This window comes from Copadichromis virginalis, linkage group LG18 (genome assembly GCF_057382275.1).
Source record: "Copadichromis virginalis isolate Kocher_CV1m ecotype Utaka linkage group LG18, C_Virginalis_male_GT1.1, whole genome shotgun sequence".
In the NCBI taxonomy this organism is placed as follows: domain Eukaryota; kingdom Metazoa; phylum Chordata; class Actinopteri; order Cichliformes; family Cichlidae; genus Copadichromis; species Copadichromis virginalis.
This window is the reverse complement of record NC_140635.1, coordinates 11,360,065-11,381,649: the sequence shown is the minus strand read 5'-3', so window position 1 is coordinate 11,381,649 and position 21,585 is coordinate 11,360,065. Positions and strand designations below refer to the sequence as shown.

The 21,585-nt window shown below is 41.0% G+C and overlaps 2 protein-coding genes across 9 annotated transcripts; both read left to right on the top strand.

The window, feature by feature from the left end:
- Positions 1 to 738: 738 nt before the first annotated feature.
- On the top strand, positions 739 to 7,907 carry slc25a24l (solute carrier family 25 member 24, like). 2 transcript variants are annotated; one of them, XM_085439561.1, is made up of 11 exons: positions 739 to 986; positions 1,282 to 2,429; positions 2,522 to 2,648; positions 3,036 to 3,123; positions 3,472 to 3,583; positions 3,679 to 3,837; positions 4,639 to 4,776; positions 4,861 to 4,971; positions 6,953 to 7,120; positions 7,196 to 7,334; positions 7,429 to 7,907. In XM_085439561.1, exons 2-11 carry the CDS (start codon positions 2,307 to 2,309, stop codon positions 7,614 to 7,616), a joined length of 1,353 nt encoding a protein of 450 aa, XP_085295687.1. In that variant the 5' UTR covers positions 739 to 986; positions 1,282 to 2,306; the 3' UTR covers positions 7,617 to 7,907. The 2 variants fall into 2 exon arrangements, with proteins under 2 accessions (XP_085295687.1, XP_085295688.1); XM_085439562.1 differs by having other exon boundaries at positions 739 to 2,177; positions 2,316 to 2,429.
- Positions 7,908 to 9,799: 1,892 nt separating this feature from the next.
- On the top strand, positions 9,800 to 21,540 carry fubp1 (far upstream element (FUSE) binding protein 1). Of its 7 annotated transcripts, none has more exons than XM_085440032.1 (21): positions 9,800 to 9,967; positions 10,384 to 10,474; positions 12,258 to 12,293; positions 12,430 to 12,466; positions 12,562 to 12,608; positions 12,719 to 12,790; positions 12,882 to 12,939; positions 13,104 to 13,266; positions 13,361 to 13,459; positions 13,566 to 13,661; positions 13,753 to 13,855; positions 14,123 to 14,362; positions 14,666 to 14,826; positions 14,925 to 15,076; positions 15,163 to 15,239; positions 15,767 to 15,892; positions 16,221 to 16,295; positions 16,762 to 16,825; positions 18,228 to 18,387; positions 20,454 to 20,498; positions 20,919 to 21,540. In XM_085440032.1, exons 1-21 carry the CDS (start codon positions 9,875 to 9,877, stop codon positions 20,940 to 20,942), a joined length of 2,019 nt encoding a protein of 672 aa, XP_085296158.1. In that variant the 5' UTR covers positions 9,800 to 9,874; the 3' UTR covers positions 20,943 to 21,540. The 7 variants fall into 7 exon arrangements, with proteins under 7 accessions (XP_085296158.1, XP_085296156.1, XP_085296162.1 ...); XM_085440030.1 differs by having other exon boundaries at positions 10,384 to 10,507; positions 16,762 to 16,824; positions 18,230 to 18,387; XM_085440036.1 differs by lacking the exon at positions 16,221 to 16,295 and having other exon boundaries at positions 16,762 to 16,824; positions 18,230 to 18,387.
- Positions 21,541 to 21,585: the final 45 nt, after the last annotated feature.

Here is a 21,585-nt window from a genome sequence, read left to right as displayed (position 1 = left end):
TTCTCATTGTAGAGTTTTTCATTACTCTTATTGTTTTTCTACATTTTAAAAACATCTTGTATATACACGACTATACAAGTCGTATAGTCTATACAATACTATTGCTGGATATTCACATTAAACAAGGCCAAAGTTTCAAATAATGAGGTTATGTACAGGCAATCATGAGCCAAAAGCTCAGACTTCTGACTCCTCTAAATGCTCTGTTTCATACAGTTTTGTCTACTCTTGGCTCTTTATGACGTCACAGAGAGGGGAAACCCTTAATATGGTCTTCTCAGGCACAAAGATCAACCAGCTTCACCCAGGTTTAGACCCAGATTGTTGAGCTCCGGTTATGTGATGCTGATTCTTTATCCACTGAGCTGAATTGATGCATGTTGACGTGGGTTAAGTGTTACCTCTAATTCTAAATAAATCCCCAACAGTGCAGCAAAACATTTCCATGCCACCACAGCTCCTCCCCCAGGCCTCACAGTGAGAAGAGAAAATGCAGATCTGTTCACCTTCTCATAAAGCAACCTAAATTCATAAAGAAACCTACTGAGATATGTTTAATGTGAGGTGAATTTTATTAAGAAATAGAATAAATATAAGAAACTCCTTGAATGTTGTAGGTGTATATTTTTATTTTAGTTTCTTTTTTTTTCTTATAGAACATTTTTACTTGCCTTACATGAGAATAAATTGGTTTTATTTTGAAAAGCTGCTTTCCGGTATGAGTGGCAGTAAGTGGACGCTGTGGACTGGAATCTGGCGGCTTTTTCTAGAAAGTAAGTGGCGATACTCGTCATTCACCAAACCGGGGTCCTTTGCACATCATCCAGGTGAGAGGCGAAAAAAGACCAGCCACTGTGTTTGATGTCGTTTATAGCCATGACGTCATCGCACAAAACTGACAGCCAATGGGAAGCAATGGAAACTCTGAAACTCCCCATGCTTATCTGGAGGAAAATGTTGTATGTATATCAGATGACAAGGCCCAGGTAATAAATATCTTATATGTCAGTATCTTAACTATCCTATAACATTTGGCGTTTTCTTTAATCTTAACAAACCAGGAATGCGGGTAAAAATGTAAATAAAGACAATAAACACGTGGTACAATAAAATCACAAAACTATATTTAACCAAACTCTGAAATACTCAAACTCCCAAAGTCACAGAAAATCCGTATTCAAGCAATTCATCGTTATCCTCAAGTTGTTTTCCTCCCTTTTACATGTAGCAGTTTAGGCTTTTTTTCTTCTTCTTCTTTTATCTTATGGATTACACCATCAGTCACTGGAGAAGAGCCACTGAAACCAAAGTCTGCTAGACTGCCTCCAACCCCCCGTGGATTGGTATGTGTGTCTTCCTCTAGTACTTAGCTCTTCCTGGACTGCAGACCTCTCAGATATTGTGTCTGGAATCTGCTGGAGCCACTCTCCCAGTTTGGGGGTTACAGGTCCTGTAATACTCCTGTAACCACTGGGACCACTCCTCCTTTCCTATCTGCTCCAGTTATTCAGTGCATTTGGTCTCCTCCTTTTAACTGGCACATCTATCACAACCGTAGTCTTCTGCTCTCTGTCATGACTCTGTAAATGTGTAATTTTTACAATAATTTACTGGCAGCTGGATGACAGAATGTGTTGGATGGATGTGTTGTTGGTTGGACAGCAGTTGCTGACCTGTCTTCCACTGGGAATTGGAGACATTTCTCTGTGTACTATCCAAACCCAGTGCTTCTCTGTGTGCCAGCATGCATCTTACATGCTGCTACTAAGTGCAGTACTGTCTCAGTGGGACCTTTGCATTGCTTGCATCTTGGGTCCTATCGAGTGTGGCAGACGATTGCTTTTAGGCATCTGGTGCTTTGAGGCTCGCTGTTGTGATCAGAGCCTCTGTGCTGTGCTCGAGGTCAGCTTTTTCTAGCCACTGGTTGGAATTCTTGATGTCAGCAGTTTCCTTTATCTGCAAGATGTGTCTCCTTTTAAAAAAAAAAAAAAATACATTTTGTATAAATAGCACGCAGAAGATCACAGGTTCGAGGCCACTGTGTCTATTCCAGATGAAGGTGGCCTCTCCTGCAGCCACAGCGCCCCCTGGTGTTCCTTAGAGGAAGTGAGTTTTACAAAAACCGCTGATAGAAGCTCTCTCTCTGCCAGTGAGTCAGCGCCTCTGCAGAGCTGCAGGTCAATCATCTCTGGTGATAATGAATGAATGTTTTAAAATCTCCTTTAAAAGGTCCTGCAACGAATAAAAGGTTTTAAAGGTTTTTTCTGTTTGCATCTGGAAAATTTTACTGCTTTTCTGCATGAACCATGGATCAGTTTCGTGGATTATTTAGTAAACTGGACCAAAATGAGGATGGATTCGTTTCTGTGGCGGAGCTACAAGACGAAATGAGGAAGCATGGTATTATCTCAGCGGATGGGAAGGTCCAGGTAACAAATATTCTTAATAGCATCTATATGCATCGGTATTATTATTGTTTTTTTAAACCTGCTATTGAGAGAGCTGTTTTTGTTTCTTGTAGAGTATCGTCGAGTCTTATGACAGAGACAAAGATGGCCTGCTGGATTATCAAGAGTTCCTCAGCTACATGATGGACAGAGAGAGGAAGTGGAAAATTCACTTTCATGACCTTGATAAGAATAATTGTGGTGAGTTGAAAGTCTTACCGCCTTATAAGTGATACATTTCTGGAGGAAAAAAATGAATGATACAAAATGAAGTATGTGAGGACTTAAATCAGTTTTTAAGATCTGCGCCTCCTGCTTTTTTGTCCTTTAAAGAACATAATGAACATAACTCTGCAGAAAGTGTGTTCTAACATGACTTTTCCTCGATAACCTGAATACATTTTTTATTTTGTTGATGGTGAAATGTGTTTTCAAGGTCAGACACGACTGGCTGGCAGGCAAACAAAAGATCTGTTTATGGTACACAGACCTGCAGCATTTCAGGGACCATAGCACATCATATAGAAACTTCACTTATGAGGAAGAGCAGTATCTGTTTGTAATTTTGTGCATTTCTTCTTTGATCAGGATTCATTGACCAGGAGGACATCATATGTTTGTTTAAGGAGTTAGGAGTGGTCATTTCAAAGCCGAATGCAAAAAAAATTATACAAATGTAAGATTTTCTTGCCCACTACCTCATAGATTCATTATTGTTTTTGAGTATATATGCATTTATACTTGGCATATAGGTTTAAAATAATTAGCATAATTAGCATTAAATAAAATATATTTAAGGCATAATCGTGATTATTTTGGGTTGCCAGATTAAACGAATGGTTAAAAGGATCCCTCAGTATGGACTCACTACCTGGCTAACCTGAACTTGTTGTATCTCTGAATTATAAATGATTATTACTCAGCTTGCTGTTTTGAAAATGGACAAATGATGTGATGTTAATACGGGATGTGAAAGCTTTATTTCCTGAAACTTGACAAGTGTCGTTGTCTTTGGCAACATCAGGATGGATAAGGACAACTCGATGACGGTGGATTGGGATGAATTCTTGCACCACATCATCCTCAACCCTGTGGATAACATCGGGGAGCTAGTGTCCTCATGGAAACACAGTTTGGTATGATCATTCCCATTATGCTTTACATTTACACAGCGATTAAAATGTCTCCTCAAAAGGTGATCAGTTAAGTCCTCCTGTTTGTACTCCTGCAGGTGTTTGATGTCGGGGAGAGCCGCGGGATCCCCATTGAGTTCCCTGAAGAAGCGTCAGGCTTCAGTGCTTGGAGGACATTTGTTATGTCAGCAGGACTGGCAGATGCTGTGTCCCGGACCATGACGGCACCCATAGACCGCCTTAAAACACAACTTCAGGTCAGCTCCACTATCACAAGGCACTGCAGACAAAAGGAAAAGGAAAATGTTTCAGAAACATCACACAAATTATGTAATAATTATTCAAGCTCAGCGGTTTTACAGAGTTTCTGACTACATCACTCAGCGTAACTATTATGTGGCCCTGGAAGACTCGCAAATTCTGTCAGGAAGAATTAGATAAACTACCAAAGCCCAGGTGCACAAAGCCTGTAGAGTCAAAGCTGTTCCTGCTGCAAAGAAATGGCTCTAAGAAATGCTTAAATAAAGGTTTGAATCATTTTGTAAAAGAGCCACTCATGTTTTAACATCGTGTCACAGTATAGATTAATAAGCAAATATGCTTCTTTTGTCCATCCATCCATTTTCTTAACTGCTTATCAAGGTTGCAGGAGAGCTGGAGCTTATCCTAGATGTACACCACAGACAGGTTACCAGTCTGTCACAGGGCTAACAAAGAGAGACAGAAAAAAACATTAAAGCTATTTAGCATTTTAAGATAATGTAAATTTTTGGGTTCCAGCTCCCCTGTGGCGCTGATATGGGTAAGCAGAAGACGATGGATGGATGTTTCGTTTTGGCTGTGAGCCCGGCCTAGTTTTACATTAGTATCTCTGGCTCTAAAAACAGTCTGTTATCAGCTTGCCTGCCTTATTTTTATGACCTGCATTCAAACTGTTGCTTTTATCTTGCTTTTAACTTTATGTACCTATATTTATCCTAAAAGTGTTGCTGTTGTGACTGTTCCACATCACTGCACACCTGCACCTCACTGAAAATGACTTCCTGTCTCCACAATAGGTGTATGGATCCAAGGCCTTCTCCCAGGGTTTTCAGGAGATGAGAGGAGGTGGTTTGCGGTCAATGTGGCAAGGCAATGCTGTCAACGTGCTGAAAGGAACGCCACAGTCGACACTTCAGTGTCTTATCTACGCCCAGGTGAGGCTGAGCATTGAGCTGTTGGTGTACAGTTTATTTTTTTCCGATTGATTAGCACACTCAGATGTCCTCTGCTCCGTTTAGATGAAGGTCTACACCCAAAACAGGACCCAGCAGACTCTGACAGTGCAGCAGCGTTTCGGGTTGGGCTGCATCTCTGGAGCTGTGGCTCACGCTGTCTTCTACCCCTTAGAGGTCAGATCAGTGGCAGATCTGAGTACTTTAACATTTCTGTCCTGAAGTGCAGATCACTGACTGTTTTAATTGTTACTCTGTCATTGTTAGACTCATTATAAAGCCTTTTTATTATCATAAACAAATGAGTCAGTCTCTACAGTATCTCCAAAGAGAACAACACATGTTCCAATATTAATATTAAACAATCACCATGAGGAAGTGCGTGAACAACCACACAAATACTTTAGATGCTGGGAAACAGTGATCTTCATCTGTAATCTCATGGCCGTGAATAACTGTATTCTGTATTACTTTGAGGCTGATAAATCGCCACGGCAATGTGGAGTAAACAGGTGAGGAAAATACTAAAACTGAGCTTTTGCTTCTTACATTATGAGAAACTGGAGGATACTGTGTTATTCAACTCAGTTTTTCCCCTTTATGCTATAACAACATTAAACTAACATTCTGTACTGAGGCCAGCGTGCTCTGATATTTTTAGAGGCTCTCCTTTGTTTGCGTTCGTCACACTAAAGTCTCAAATAACCCCTCCACAGTCAGCAGCCCAAATACAAGCAAAAATGTTACCACTGATGATATCAACAACATCATGTCAACACCATCTTATCAACAATAAATGTTTTTTTTTTTTTATTAAAAACAAAAACAAACAAGCATCATAAAACCAAAATGCACAAACTCTTCCTCCCATCCCACACAGAGCACGTGAATAAATACAAAAAAGATGCACGGTCGACAGCAAACCCCTGTTCCTCTAACTACTAACCTTTCTCTTTGTATTTCACTACATATTTTAATCTTTCTGGTTTTCTGGTGTTTTGAGCATGAGGTCATCTTGAGTTTGATGAATTATACAGCAGGTATTCTGAATCATAAACAGTTGATAGCACAGCAAATGGGTAAAATGGTATATATTCATATCCCCTCTTATTTCAGGACATGTATCTTTTCTGAATTACTATGTGCTACATAAACTTTTTTTCCCCTGTAGAAGTCTAGTTAACAGAAATGTAAAAGCCCAAAATCCCCAAATTATTACCAACATGGCAGGTTAGGGCTCCAGTCATGCCTAGAGACCAGTCAGCAACCAGTTGCTAGGAAAAAGCATTTCTTCTGCAGCCGTTGGAGAGTGGTTAGTGGAGGCTGCTAGCCATCCATAGTGAGTAAATGTTTGCAAACAGTTACACAATGCTGCACTGAAAAACTCCTTGCAATTGTTTGTATCACAAGAAGATCCTGAATTGTCTCCAAACAGTTGCAAACTACTCTCTAAGTGGTGAAGTTTTTTAAGAAGGGAAACTGTTCCCTTTTAATGTAAAATGTGTGCTTTTTGAGATATGTTTGTTGCAGCAATAAGGCACAGCTTTCCTTTTAATGGTGAATATTCTCTGTTTCTGGTTTGAGCTGCACTTTTTAAAGTGCCGCTTAAACTCACAGAGTAAGTGGCCAGTGTCTGCAAACAAGTTGGCATGTTCCATTTGAACCTGTTAATGACCAAAGCAATCACAACGAGGGTTTTGAGCCAGCAACCAGTTGCCAGTTGGGGAATATGCATTTTACGTAGCAACCATAAGGAACCAAAAGAAAAAAACATGAGGTAGGAAACAAGCAAAAGCAAAAATTTACTGCCAGACAAGTGTTTGGAGAATAGTTATACAATGGAAACATGTGACTGGAGAATTAGGTGAGGAAAAAAGGTTGTGATCTCTGTGGCTGTGAAGCCCCACTGCTACTCAAAGCAAACCTGAAGAAAGCTGGTTTAGAGGCTGAGGAATTAAGGAGTCTTGTTTCAGACAATAGATGAACTGACAGGCTTCACCAAAGTTCAGCATTAGCTAAACTGTATGATAATGTAAAATTTGTTGAATCACTCAAAGCTGCTCTAGTAGAGTCCAAGAATTGAGACTAATAGACCCACTTTAATTTATTAGTGGGGATCTCTTTTAGCAGTCTCACTCTCCTCTTGTTTTCTCTACAGGTGCTGAAGGTGAGGCTGAACCTGCAGCAGGCTGGCACTTACCATGGTGTTGCAGTGTGTGCCCGATCCATTTATAGAAGCGAGTCTTTGTCTTCCTTTTACAGAGGATTCAAGCCCAGCATCCTCTGTATGATCCCCTATGCAGGTGTGGAGTGTGCTGTTCATCAGGTGGGCCAGAAGACAACAGAGATCAAGTGAACTTTTATTTTGAAAAGATGCTAATTGCTTATTTTGTAATTGCAGTCAATCATGAGCTGGGCAAAAAGCGATCCCGCCTACAACAGTGACTCCAAACTGTTTTTCTTCAGCTTTGTGGCGTTCGCTTCTGGACAAATCACCAGTTACCCGCTGGCGGTGATCCGAACTCAGCAGCAAGCGCAGGGTATCGGCTCTCATTCATTCGGCACAGTTTACAGTTTCATATGAAGCTTTTATGTGGGAATGTTTTACTCATGTTTGTTTGTCTTGTTCTTCAGCTTTCAGATCAGATTCACGGCCAGCCTCGGGTGTATTACCGGGACTGATTGGGATATATGAAAGATATGGAATTAAAGGATATTATAATGGCATGGGAGCCAGCTTCGTCAGGGCGATACCGTGTGCCTTAATGAACTACACTCTGACTAGAAAATTTGAAAATGTTTTTTCCTCCTTGGAGTCTTGAGGAAATTAGAAAAAAAGCAAAAGCTGTGAGTTTTATTTTTGTTAATTATCCAAACACATGTCTGAAAAAAATGCCTGAGATGTGAAATGAGGTCAATCACGAAGTTATGGTTAACTCTGCAGGATTTGCTTTGTTATATTTTCTGTTGACCACGAGCATGGAACCATAATCTGACTGACTTTAAATATGTAATAACCAAGAGTAACAGCTGGCTACTCGACATGCTCTTTTAAAATAAGAAAATATGTTGTTGTGTTGACTGTATAATAAAATGATACTTCATAGCATGAATCAGATAGTGTTCATCTGTAACCCTAGTGTCAGTGCTGAGCCTGGATGAATGGGGGAGGTCGCACTGGGGCCGGGGTTAACAACGATCACCTCTGGTCCTGCTGGCCAAAAGCATGCTGATAGAAACTGTGCTACTGTTGGGAAAAGACAAAGGAAGAGGCGATGGGGAAGGCATGTTAGGAAGCAGCGAGAGAGGAGGATGGAGGAAAAGAGAAAGGCTAGAGAGAAAATTCAGTGATGTAGTGAAGGACCTGCTTAGGGTTGGTGTGACAGAGGAGGATGGTAGCGATGGGGATAATGAGATATCTACATTTCTATACATTTACAAAAGTGATCATTTTCAATTTAAGTGTGTGAATCTCAGGAGTAACAGATTTAATGTCATGTTTAAAATAAAGATTTAGGAGTGAAAGTCTTCTGGAATAAATCTTTTTCAGGTTTTGAAGACATTTACCTGAAAGGACTCTTCAGCTCTAAAAGTCAGTCTCAAATATTTAACCCGTAGTGCTGTTGTCACGCTGAAGTGGTCGTTGAGAGTCGCTGATCCATGCCTTGATCGTGTGAGTCATTAAGGGTCACATAGGCCAAGTGAATTCTTTGTGAGATCATCCTTATTGAGGGAAATAGTAAAGCCACACAGAGCAAACAATATACTCACCAACAACAATGCTAATATATAAAATAAAATTTCATATGTCACAAAAAAAAAGATGAGCACAGTGAAGTTTTGATCCATCGCACTCAGGTTATAAGATTTCGACGTGACCAACAAACTCCATGGGACATTTTATCCGTGTTTATAGTGCAAAGAGCTTCTCCTCTGAGATTTCGTTGGGATTCATTGGGATTTCGTTATAGCTGGCACAGAACCTCAACCTTACTGAATATTAGATAATAGTATTTTATGCCATGAAGATTCAAGCAACTTGTCTTCATAAACAAAAGACAGCACTGCATGTTACTAAAGAAATATTATTATAAAGTTATTACTGATTTAAGTGCAATTGTTGGACTCTGACAAAGTTAGGGAGGCAAAACTGAGATGGTTTGGACATATGCAGAGGAGGGATAGGGAATATACTGGACAAAGGACTTTGAATGTGGAGCTGCCAGACAAGAGAAAAAGAGGAAGACCACACAGAAGATTTGTGAATGCGGAGGAGGAGGACATAGAGAGGGTTGGTGTAACAGAGGAGGATACTGGGGGTGGATAGGAGAGCAACCCCTAAAGGGAGTAGTCGAAAGAAGACTATAATTGTTACACAAAATGGGCCGTCTGGTGGGCTGATTCTCCTGCAAAGCATAATTTGACATCCCCTCGCTGCAACCTTTGCACACAGTCAAACACAAATGATGAGCTGCAGCAGGTCTATTGCACGTGTAAAATTAGATTTGTATCCCTGTAAAATGCGGAAACTCTTTATAAAATAGCATATTTAACCCAGAAGTTTACATTTATTTATTTATCACGTATATGTGGTGGAATAGAAGCAAATAATACTACCTTTCAGGGGAATATTGTTTTTTTTCTTCACTACAATGAATGTAGTAACTAATTACAAAGTGAAATTAATGAAAATAAATATAATCAGTTTGCTTTTTTTTTAAACTGAAGTTTAAAATCAGCCCCAATTATCTATCAGTTATTACAAACCAGTGTTAAAAGTGATCTTCTGAAACATGCTGTTGAACACGATAAGAATGTTTAATTTTTTCGCTTTTATGTTCATATTTTTTGCACTTTTACTCAAGTAAAATTTCAAAAGAAGTATTTCTACAGCAGTACATTTCAAAGGTCGTCTGATACTGATTCCTGCTCCAAATCTCCTCTGGTGACACACGTGAGGCCGTTATCGCGAGAGCAAACACTGGCCCGCGAGTTTCTCGTGTCTCCCACCACCTCCCGTTTGTGAGACCGAGCCGCCATCTTATCGCGCCGAGGAGGAGAAGAGCAGCAGCAGGCAGATATGGCAGACTACAGCAACGTGGCTCCCCCGTCCTCAAACGCCGGTGGCGGCATGAACGACGCTTTTAAAGACGCTCTGCAACGAGCACGACAGGTGAGAAGACGACTACGGAATCACTCGGGCTAAAAATATCCCGCAGGCCGGGAACGAATTGCGAGTTTTCGGCGCTTTCTGTCGTTGTGCTCTGAAGGTAGCTGAGCTAAGCTAACGTTGCGTTACTCTGAAAACGAAAACAGACGGGAAAACACAACAGATCGCAGCTTAGAGTGGTTAAAAAATAAGATAATAATTGTATAAGTTAAATGCAAGCTGGTGTTTTTGTGTTGTAGCAAAATTAACCGATTTGCTAAAGTGAAACCTGAAGCTCCCCTTTGTTGGACTTCCGGCTAGGACAGTAGGCCGCAGGCAGCACGCCTCTCCTCTCCAAACGCACCTTAAGAGACACGAACAACAAATACATGATCTCGGGAGTTCACGTGTTCTCTTGTTGCTTCATTTTTTGCTTTCAGATCGCAGCAAAGATTGGCGGGGACGGAGTTGCGGCACCCCCGACAAACGAGTTCGGCTACGGGGGCCAGAAAAGGCCCCTGGAGGACGCTGGTGGGTATTTTCCCATGCCTAACCTGAATATCGGTCAGTGGCTCAAATCGATCTCAATGCAAGTCTTTCTAGTTAATGCCTGCCTTTGTGTTTCATTTTTTAGCAGCTGCTGAAATGCATTTATTCTGTTTTAACGTCCATAACCCAGTTATTTTGTTTTTTTTAATCGTTTTTTCCTCTCAGTGTGAATTTTCACCTTTAGATCTAACACTGTACATTATTACTAACCAGTTAAAAAGCAGCAGTATGTTGCACATGGCATGTGTTTAGGGTGATGGTTTTACCTTATCTTCTAATGTCTTGTAAATATTTTCATGTGTCAAATCATTATTTTATTTTTTTTTTGATTGAGTGGACCAGACTGGAGGCAAATATTGGTTAAGGCGTGAGTGGGTGTAATTAGCTTTACTAGCCTATAAACAGGTTAAGTAGATGTTTTTTGGTGGTTAATGTGGTCCAAAATGAAAGCATGACAGTTTCCAGTTTGCTTGGTTCACACATGTACTGATTATAAAGTCTGGAAAAGATTGGGGGGAAAAATCATGGTTTTAATTACATTATAATGCTTAATCTGGGTTTATTTACTTTCTCTGGGTTTGGAAACTTAATATAAAATAAAAAACAAACAAACTGTACTTCACAAAGAAATAAGACCAGTTAACACACACACACAGTTATTAACTCTTAACTTCCTCAGCATTCAAGTTGTTGGGGTATGCGCCGACCTGACGTGTAGTTGTTGTATGTAGAAGGTTGGGGCGTAGGGTTAAAATGGAGTTCCAATAATTACGTTGTAGCTCTGGCACGGAAGTATGATTTATGTGCAACTGAAAGCACCTTCAGGACACTTGGATTTAATGCTGCTTTGTATTTGCCTCAGATCTTGGCGCTGGGAGTGACACTCCTGAGTTTAGCGCGTTCCACTAGCGAAGGCTGAAAAACAGGATTTGTTTTGTTCCTCAGCAAGACAGAGCTATTAACGCATTACTAGCAGTGCAGCACAGTTCTTGTTCTACTTTTGTTTTGGGTTTTTCTTCCTCACTTAAAAAGTGAGTTGCAGCATGTTCCTGTATAGACGCTGGTCACTGATCTCAGCATGTCTTATTTAGCGAGTCGCAAATCCACAATGATGATTTACAGACTTTTACAGCTTTTCTGTTGCTTATGTTCTCTACCCTCATCTAAGATTGTTAAATCGGGATTAGCGGGACATCTCAGGATTTCTGAGTTGGAAAAACAATTTGGGGGTATTCTTCTGAAAAATCTGACATCCTGCTTGAGAGGTATAATTGAGGTATAATCGGGTTATAGGCACTGATCAAGTCAGAACTGGGGTTAACAAACCTTTGAGAGCTGAACAAATACAGGGACTTCAATGGTGATTTATTTCTAATTTGGAGCCAATGAATTGACTTCATTACTGAGTTAATAAGTGCAAGGACTCTGGCTGCTTGAATAATCTGGCAGATAGAACATTACAGTATAGCTCTGTGTTGCAGAGTATTGTTGAATTATGTTAAACAAAACTGAGGATTTAGCATCAGCGTTGAGTAGGACTAAACATCTTCAGATAGGATATCAAGCCAAGTATGCATGCAGGAAGCTGGCAGATGAGCGTCTAATCCAGCTGTCTGAACTGTTTAAATTCCACGTAGTGTTGACAAATGAATTTTAGATGTGTAAAATCAGTTTGTTTTTTCTTTGATTGGGGGGGAGCTAATAATGTGATGTGGCATGGGAATAATGAGAGGTACTTACACTGGTTATGTCATTTTTTTCACAGACCAACCAGAGACAAAGAAAGTGGCTACAAATGATGGTAAGTGAACTGAAGGTGCAGTTGTATTTACTACTTTAAAAAGGCCAAATATGTGCAAGAATGTGAAATTTGGTTCTTCAAAATTGTATTTTATTTTATTAAGTCTTCTTTTGGCTAATTGGTCGTCTTCTTGCAGCCTTTTCAGGTATTGGAGGAATGGCTGGTCCCCCAAGGTAAACGGGCATTATCAATTTAAACATGTTCACATACTGTGCTTGGCTTCATTGTATTATAAAGTTTATGTTGATTAATCTCCCGTTATCCTAAGGTCAACATCAGAAGAATTCAAGGTCCCAGATGGCATGGTTGGCTTCAGTAAGTGTTTGTTTTAAAAAAACAAAACAAAACCCCCCCCCCAAAAAGCATAACTTCTGTGCTCTTAGAATTTGATATTTATACTTGTTTTTTGTCATTGCCTGTTCTAGTTATTGGAAGAGGAGGTGAACAAATATCACGTCTCCAGCAGGAGTCTGGGTGCAAAATACAGATTGCCCCTGGTAGGTTTGGATTTGCTGCCAGTGCTGAGAAGTCGGAGCATACCAACTGTTTTTGGAGGGTTTTGTGTTTACAGTGTCTTCTCTCTTGTAGACAGCGGAGGGATGCCAGATCGGTCGGTGACATTAACAGGATTACCAGAATCAATCCAGTAAGTGTCACCCCTGTTTCATATGCAGAATTCCCGTGGAAGCTGGTGTGGGCAGCAATGTATTTTTGACCAAAGTCCAAAAGTTGCCATTATAATTTTTGCTGTAATCGAGCAGCACTACTATCCGTTACTAAACAAAATGGTAATTTTTTTTCTCCCTTAAGGACGGCAAAGAGGCTACTAACAGAAATCGTTGAGAAGGGGCGTCCGGCCCCAGCGTTCCACCACAACGACGGCCCAGGAATGACTGTTCAGGAGATTATGGTACCTGCTTCTAAAGCCGGACTTGTCATTGGCAAGGGAGGAGAAACCATCAAAAGCCTTCAGGTGAGCCTCAAGTCAAAGTGAGACAAAAAAAATATAGAGATAATTAGATGTGATTGCTACTGACTCACCTTTTGTTTTATTTTCTCATTTGCAGGAACGAGCTGGAGTGAAAATGGTCATGATCCAAGATGGGCCCCAAAACACAGGCGCAGACAAACCACTACGCATTTCAGGAGAACCTTTTAAAGTTCAGGTGAGACTTCAGCTGGGATTTTGATGTCATAAAACTTTTTTTTTTTTAAATTCCAAGTCTTCCACATGGAGACTGTACTGTAATAATATGTACTTTGTCTCCCCAGCAAGCCAAAGAGATGGTGATGGAGCTGATTAGAGATCAGGGCTTCAGGGAGCAGAGGAGCGAGTACGGTTCAAGGATTGGAGGAGACAGCTTAGATGTCAGTACTTGTCATTTGTTTAATTCATCACGTTGTTGACCAGGGTTTTTGGATCGTGTTAATTTTGCTTTTCTGTCCTCTTATTGTTCAGGTTCCTGTCCCACGTTTTGCAGTAGGAATTGTTATCGGGAGAAATGGAGAAATGATCAAGAAAATTCAGAATGACACAGGCGTCAGGATTCAGTTCAAACCAGGTGAGCATCTAACATGACATTCATGAAGCAAATCAAGCAGTTTAAAATGGTCTGTGATGAAAACTCATGCACCACGCTGATAAGCTGATGTATAACCCCAACCCTATGATCTGAGACCTGAACACATGCACAGTGCATCGCTGGTTAGAGGCATAATTAGAGGAAATACTAGAAAAGTATATATTTGTTTAATGTGACAGCAGTAATAGAAATCAAAGCTGAAATTGTGATTCAGTTGTCTCAAATCGCCCTCCTTCCTCTCTCCAGATGATGGCACCACACCAGACAGGATAGCGCAGATCATGGGTCCCCCTGACCAGGCTCAGCACGCGGCAGAAATCATTTCCGACCTGTTGCGGAGCGTCCAGGCGGGAGGACCTCCAGGGCATGGAGGTGGCAGGGGACGCGGTCGCGGTCAGGGCAACTGGAACATGGGCCCCCCTGGTGGCCTCCAAGAGTTTACCTTTACGGTCCCGACCATGAAGACTGGTCTGATCATTGGGAAAGGTAAGTCGCTCCTCAACAGCAGTGGGGCTCGAGCTCAGTTATTAAAACAAACTTTAGGAGTGTAGTGCACTCTTAGTAATCACCTTATGGAGTAAATAATGGTTTAAAATGTGTATGGTCTGTGATGAAAACTCATGCACCACGCTGACAAGCTGATGGATAACCCCAACCCTATAATCTGAGACCTGAACACACAATAGAGAGTGACACGGTGAAGGTAGAGAGATCAGAGAGACGAAAGGGTCAACCAAAACGGTTAAAATATTTTTCTCCCTGTAAACTCTGACCATGTTTCTCTTCCAGGTGGTGAGACAATCAAGGGCATCAGCCAGCAGTCGGGAGCCAGAATCGAGCTCCAGAGGAATCCTCCGCCCAACGCTGACCCCAACATTAAGATGTTTACAGTCAGAGGGTCTCCTCAGCAGATCGACTACGCCCGGCAACTAGTGGAGGAGAAAATTGGGGTGAGTTAACTGTTTTTATAATTAGCCTCCATGTGAAGACTCCGGTATTTATTTTTTATTTACCCCTCTTATACTGACCGCACCATTTCTCTGATCAGGGACCTGTCACTCCCATGGGTGGCCCACATGGCCCTCCTGGCCCACATGGAGGACCAGGTCCACATGGTCCTCCAGGACCACCCGGACCCCCTGGTGCTCCCATGGGTCCATACAATCCTGGACCATACAATCAGGGCCCACCCGGACCACAGTAAGTACAGTTGCCTCCTCTTTGATAGTAAGAATATCTGAACATGGCTGACTGAGAGATGATGGTTACTTATTTTCTTCCTTCAGTGGTCCTCCTGCTCCATATCAGCCTCAGGGATGGGGCAACGGCTACCCACACTGGCAGCAGGGCCAGCCTGATCCAAGTGAGTATTTGCTAATGGGGGCATTTGATGTGAAAAGCCCTTTGCCATATTTTAATATTTGAAATCATACTCAGAGGTTAGAAAGTATATCTGTTAGTCATAAAATACAGCGACCCAACAGAAACAAAATGAAAAACAATGGAACAAACAGGATAAATGTTGGAAAGCGCTAAAGGGTGAAGTTTCAGGGCCAAGGAGCTCGGTGCTTTGTTTTTTAACTATGAATTTGCACTCTGGGGAGAAGCAGTGCCCCCTGTAGGCACAAAAAGTAATTACAGAAGTAAATGCTCTTTTATTGACACTCTTGTTTTTTTTTCTTGAAAATATTTGCTTTCAAAATATTATAGCATTTGAGATTTATGTGCTAAAACACAAGTATTGATTACATCAGCAGATTTGACGATACATGGTGTCTTATTACAGTTGGCTAGCATTAGCCTTTGCACGTCTTCAGTAAGGCACAACATTGCTGCTGCCAGAATGAGTCCTGGCTGTTGTGTGGTTACCAGCTTGTTTCTTGCGTGCAGATAAAGCAGCAGCGGATGCCAACGCAGCAGCGTGGGCAGCGTACTACGCTCAATACGGCCAGCAGCCGCAGGCTCCCATGACCCCGACCAGCGGAGCGCCCGGCACCAGTCAAGCCAACGGCCAAGGTAACCGGAGTGTTTTTTTCACTTAAAGCAAAGCAGAGGAGCAGAAGAAACGGAAAGTGTTCAGACAAGCTCAGTGTAGTTCAGTAGACTTACCTGATAGTGTGCTGTGCTCATGTCTCATTTGTGTTACTAACAAACACAAATTGGTTTGGTTTCAACTTTTAAATGACTTTGCTTTTGCAGAGCAGCTTTTTAACATTTTTTTTAAATACCCCAGGAACAGGGTAGTTTTCCTCCACCACCCCTAGGCTGACAGCCCAACCCAGGCAGGTGGAGGACAAACTGCTGAGAATGATTGACTAATTACAAGTACCGTTTTCTTTAACAGGTGACCCACAGGCTGCAGGTCAGAGTGGACAGGCAGATTACACCAAGGCCTGGGAGGAATATTACAAGAAAATGGGTATATGAACGTAGTTTCAGTGTACACCTCTTAACACAAGACAGTCTAAACAGCCCTCGGCCATTTAGTCAGCTTCTTTTTCAGGTCTGGGTATTTGTGAGCATTACTAACCTGCCGTGGAGCGTTTTCAAGTGTGCCTCCACTTTGTTTGACTTTTGACGGCTGTGCTGTTTAGACTGGGACACTTTGACTATCTGCAGGACTGCTGTGGACACAGATCCACCTTTATCAGCTCAGAGTAGATTATTTTCTAGACTAAGTCAGGGCTTTATCCACACTGATGGCACAGTCTTCCATGTGCTATGAATGTTTTATTGTTATTGAGTGTGTGTGTTTTGTGGAGTTAAATGATGAGTGTTTGACTTGTGGGGTTGTGCATATAAGCAATGTAGGGTCATTGTTTATGTTTTGTGGTTCGATTTGATGCTTGAATGCTCTAACGTGTTTCTTCCTTTTCACTCTGCAGGTCAACAGAGTCAGCAACCTCAGGACTACACGAAAGCCTGGGAGGAGTATTATAAGAAACAAGGTGAGTGCTCGAGCAGGGTTTTGTGCTAAAACGCGCCGCAGATATGTCTGAAACCCTACGCTGTAACTCTCACTGCCACCCGACATGCACATCTGTAGAACAATGTGACTGGTTTGTTTCCTCCCCATTTCCACCTTCTGTTTCTTCAGCTGGATGAGTTATAAATGTTTACTTGCACATGCTGCATCATAGACTTTACATTCATTCAACGAGAGTAAGACCAAGATCAGCATGCTTTAGTGTATATAGTATAGTAGTATAAGAAACTAAAGCCTGGTGTAATAACCCTTTATTGTGGTTTTGGATGCTAGCATGGAGGAAAACAAGCGTACTACTCCTAACACAGCATAGGTTAGGCTTTTGTCTAGTTAAATAACATCTCATCGCTCCTCCAGCTCTAAGTATGAGTGTGTTTGATGTTAAAGGGTGGTTGCCTCCACAAGCAGCCCTCTTGCTAGTAGAGTTGCTGTTCTCGCAGCCGCCCAATAGAAAGGAAGAAGGTTTCTGACCCGCCACCAAGAGACCTCAGTGGCGGGTTCGTTCCCCTTCTTATAAATCTAATCTGACAAGATTGGAAGCATTTACTGTGGCCTGAATTTTTTTTTGTTCTACTTTTACAATTTATTTAATAGTAGCTGAATGTATGTTGGGAAAGCTGTGTTATGTCTAATGGTTGTTAATATCCTTTGTCGTGCTCTTGTCTGGCTGGTCTGCTTTATATACTTCTACTTCTTTACTTTTATATTATTATTCTTCTCCTTCTTCTCCTCATTATTATTATTATTATTATTATTATTATTCCGTATATTTGTTATTCTCTCACTGATTTAATTTCCAAAACTGGTAAAAAAAAAAAAGTAAACGCAGAGGAGGAATCCATGGTAGTGAACAGGGCATTCACAGCCAAACGAGTAGATATCTTTCGGCAGGGTGTTGACTTGACACTTATGAGGTCGATTTAATGTTCAAATCCCACATGAACTGACCACATAACCATTAAATGCAAAGTGCCACGCTCAGTGACACGTACAAGTTAATTTGATTCCTGTGGAATGTAACTAATGACTTCAAACATGTTAAACTGGCCTGATTTATTTATTTTTTTTTAATTTATATTAAAGACTCATTATTATTATTTTTTTTTTTAAAATAAAATTATTTTCTTTGAGTGTCTAGCAGATGAGTCACCAGGAGCCTCCCTAGTTGAATAGCTGCCTTGTTGGCTTGTGTAACTAACCCAGAGAAGCATATTTGGCTTTCTGTTCCTTATATTTTAGTTCTATAAAAAGCATTCATGAATTTTATCATGGTGTCTCTTAGGTGCAGTGAGAAAACTTCAGACTTGACCTTGAGCTTCTTGGCTGTACAAACTTATTTTTTTCTCTATTATTTTTATCCCCTGGAGGTCAAGCGGCCCCTCAGGCCACAGCGGCAGCGGCTGCCTCTCAACCTGGAGGCCAGCCGGACTACAGCGCGGCCTGGGCGGAGTACTACCGGCAGCAGGCCGCTTATTACGGCACGGCCAACCCACAGCCGATGGGCGCGGCGCCACAAGCTCCCCAGGTACACCCGCCCCGATAATAATGCGCTGTCCACATTCACGTACACTCAGTCGTTTTGCACCGTAACCCGCTTCACTCCTCAGGTTTTCACAGGGCTCCGGTGACCGCAGCAGCCTCACACACTTAACCAAAACCACCTTCCTTCCTACACAGGCTTTTTAGCTTTTTATTTTGGGAAGCTGAGTCCACTGTTTCTGCTGTTAACATGCAATGTATCTTCTATGTATTTCTTCTGCACAGGGCCAGTAATGTGAAGTGGACATAAAGTAAATGCTACATTGTCGAAACAAAATCCTTTGTTAAATGTTTGGATGCAGACGCCTTGATGAAGATCTTAAATTTCCTTGGTTTGAAAGTGTTTCACATAGATGGCAGATTACCCGGCGAACACGTCCTCTTTGATTTTTCTCTCTCTTTTTTTTTTTTTTTTCCATTTTGTTATTCTTTTTTTCTTGTAAATGCTTTGTTTTTAGTGAGGTAATTATACATATGGTCATTCCAGCCCTGTATCTACATTAAATGTGGTTAGAAGTCATGTTTATTAAACTGTAGACATTACCATGTAAAATCATCTCAGTTTTAAAAATTGCTCTTGCCTGTTGTGTTTTTTTGCAATAAAACAAACTGAAACCTCCTGTGTTGGTAAGTTGGGGTGGAGATGTATTTCTGTATGATTGTTTTTGTTTTACCGTGAGGCTGCTGAGCAGGGGGGGGGGATAGGTGGGGTGGGCGTTGTAGTTTGAACTGATTGTCCAAAACCAAATTGTGCTGTCCTGTCTCTCTCCAACTGTCTATAAGACTCGTAGTCACATTACTTGCGTGCAGTGATGCCGGGTGGTTCAGACTTGTTATTTATATATTTCATATTATTTCTAGCAAGTAGAAAAAATGTTTGTCACGAGAAAGCCGACGGTATCTGTGTGTCGTGATCTCATGCATTACCTGCGTTGCTGTGGCATTCCTTCTCACTTTTTGCATTGGTTGCTGATATTGTTGAGGTGTAGTTTGCACTGTATATATATATATTTTTTATTTTTTGCTGCCTCCCTTGATAGTCACTTCCTCCTCCACAGGCAAGTTTAGAAAAGCGGTAAGCCAAGTATCCTTCTCAACATGCGGTTCTAAGAAATGATGCATATTTTTAGTGTTATATATCCATCTACCTTTTGTGCTGTTCTTTTTCCAGGACAGTGAGGTAAAATTGTTTTGAAAAGGAGAGAGGGAGAGAAAAAATGCATTGAAACATTTGTCTTGCCCAATTGTGAACTCACATGTTTACACTTGTCTTTTTTTGAAAAGAATGTTTTTAAAAGTATAAAACGATGCAACAAAAAGTGGTAGATGTTGTAGGGTCTGGGGTGGTTAAGCAGTCGGCATCCATCAGTTGAGCCCTCCTGTAATGTAAGTACAAAAAACCTGTGATTTGACTTTGAGAAAGAACGCTTTATAAACTGCCAACGATGTAGTATTTTTTTTATTTTTTCTCAAATATTGCCCTTTCCCCTCCCCCCCTCCCTCCTTTGTCTTTGGGTAAGTATGAAATGTTCTCAGGAGAGGCTTAGCGCTTCAGAATGTGATGATTCTTGTACCACATGTTTCTGAGATTCTCTTTACTCAGCTCCTGTAGATTGTTTGTGTAGGTAGTTGGATTTCTGAACTGAGGTCTGTTACACTGCTGGTAGGAACTGTTTAAGGATGTCCATGTTGGGGTTTTTTTGCGTTCTGAATATTTGCCAACTTGCCATTGTGTAGTTGATGTCTTTTTAAAAACAAAATGCCATTCATTGCAATATATTTGCTTAGAAATCTCCTGCATAACTCCAGCGTAGCATGCTTAGGTTTCTGCTGATAATCTCTCTCTAATATGTCCTTTATAATAAGCATGTGGAATGCTAGTAGTGGAAGTGCTGCTGATTAGCTCAGTATTGATGATGATTTTTTTTTTATGAATGAGCACTGCTGTGAAAGGCTGTTAATGTTAAAGTCCAAACGATCTCTTTGACTGCATTGTTCACTGACGGCAAAGAGTGCAATATATACATACATATATATATCTGATCTTTGCAGTGTCATCCCAGACCTTGCACCTTAGGTTCTGCTGCAATAACACAGGTAAGCGAAACCTAAGGAAAACCAGTGTTTTTGTCCAGTGACATACATGCAAACAAATGCTTACCTGTGTCATTAAACAAAAAGAAAATGTCCAGGAAATTCACAGCCCATTTTTTTCCCATGAATGAACTGCATGATGTGAAGTTTTGACAAGTGAAAAGGTTGTTGCATAGGAGGTAATGTCGAATCTGCTTAATATGATAATAGCCTCTATATTTGCACCCTGGTAAGTCTGAAAGTGACTGTATGTCGATGCTTTAGATTGACACTGGTGTAAAACTGCATGCTAAACTGCTAGGTCAAAGAAACGAAACGGTTCAATACATGATTTTTAATAATTTTTTTTCCTGTCGTGGTGTGAATCTGCCCTCAAGTGCAGTGCAAATCTGCTATTGAAACGCCTTCACTTCTCGCTCACAGTGTTGGAGGATGCTGCAGGCTTAGGTCGTAGAATCAGGCCCGTGTCGTAGTTTGTCCCCCCCCCTACACACAAAAGGAGGAATCCTTTGAGTCTATCCTGCTGCTGAACGTAGACCGTTCAAGAGCTCCAGTGATAAGGTAAAAAACCCAAAAAAAACAGCAACCCAATGAAATTTAAATTCTTTGATTGCAAAAAGTGTTGGTTAGATTTGTTTTTGCTGCCCGGTTTGACTTGTCTCTTTTTAACCATGATGCCATAGTTTGTTTAGAGTTGTCTGAAAGTTGTTTTTAATCGCTGTGAATGCCTTCATGAGTAACTTTCAGCAGACAGGAATGTGCTTTAGAAAGTTGGATGAGGACAGGAGCTTTGGGGTTTATCAGTTTAAAACACTTCTGTAGTAAAAATAAGGTCACTCACTGTTTGTTGGGGCTGTGTACACGTGAGACACTCAGTGTTTCAACACAGAGTTCGAGGGGTGTAGAAGACTAAACAAGGAGCATGCCTTAGAGGTAATCAAGGTTTCATGTGCTGTGTATAATCTATTGGTTTGTTTCTTGAATTTAACTGTTTTTGGTTTTGAAATGTTGCCATGTTCATTAAAGTTGTAACAAATAAACTGGACCATTATTGTGGAGTCTTATTTCAAAGGAGGACATTCTCAGTCTT

What these genes read in the sequence shown, in the direction of transcription:
- slc25a24l (XM_085439561.1), top strand. Translation starts at nt 2,307, where the DNA reads ATGGATCAGTTTCGTGGATTATTTAGTAAACTGGACCAAAATGAGGAT. An exon ending in CCTCATGGAAACACAGTTTG is followed by an intron (nt 3,584 to 3,678) that starts GTATGATCATTC and finishes GTACTCCTGCAG; the next exon opens with GTGTTTGATGTCGGGGAGAG. An exon ending in GCCTTAAAACACAACTTCAG is followed by an intron (nt 3,838 to 4,638) that starts GTCAGCTCCACT and finishes TCTCCACAATAG; the next exon opens with GTGTATGGATCCAAGGCCTT.
- fubp1 (XM_085440030.1), top strand. Translation starts at nt 9,875, where the DNA reads ATGGCAGACTACAGCAACGTGGCTCCCCCGTCCTCAAACGCCGGTGGC. An exon ending in GGATTACCAGAATCAATCCA is followed by an intron (nt 12,940 to 13,103) that starts GTAAGTGTCACC and finishes TTCTCCCTTAAG; the next exon opens with GACGGCAAAGAGGCTACTAA. An exon ending in GAGAACCTTTTAAAGTTCAG is followed by an intron (nt 13,460 to 13,565) that starts GTGAGACTTCAG and finishes TTGTCTCCCCAG; the next exon opens with CAAGCCAAAGAGATGGTGAT.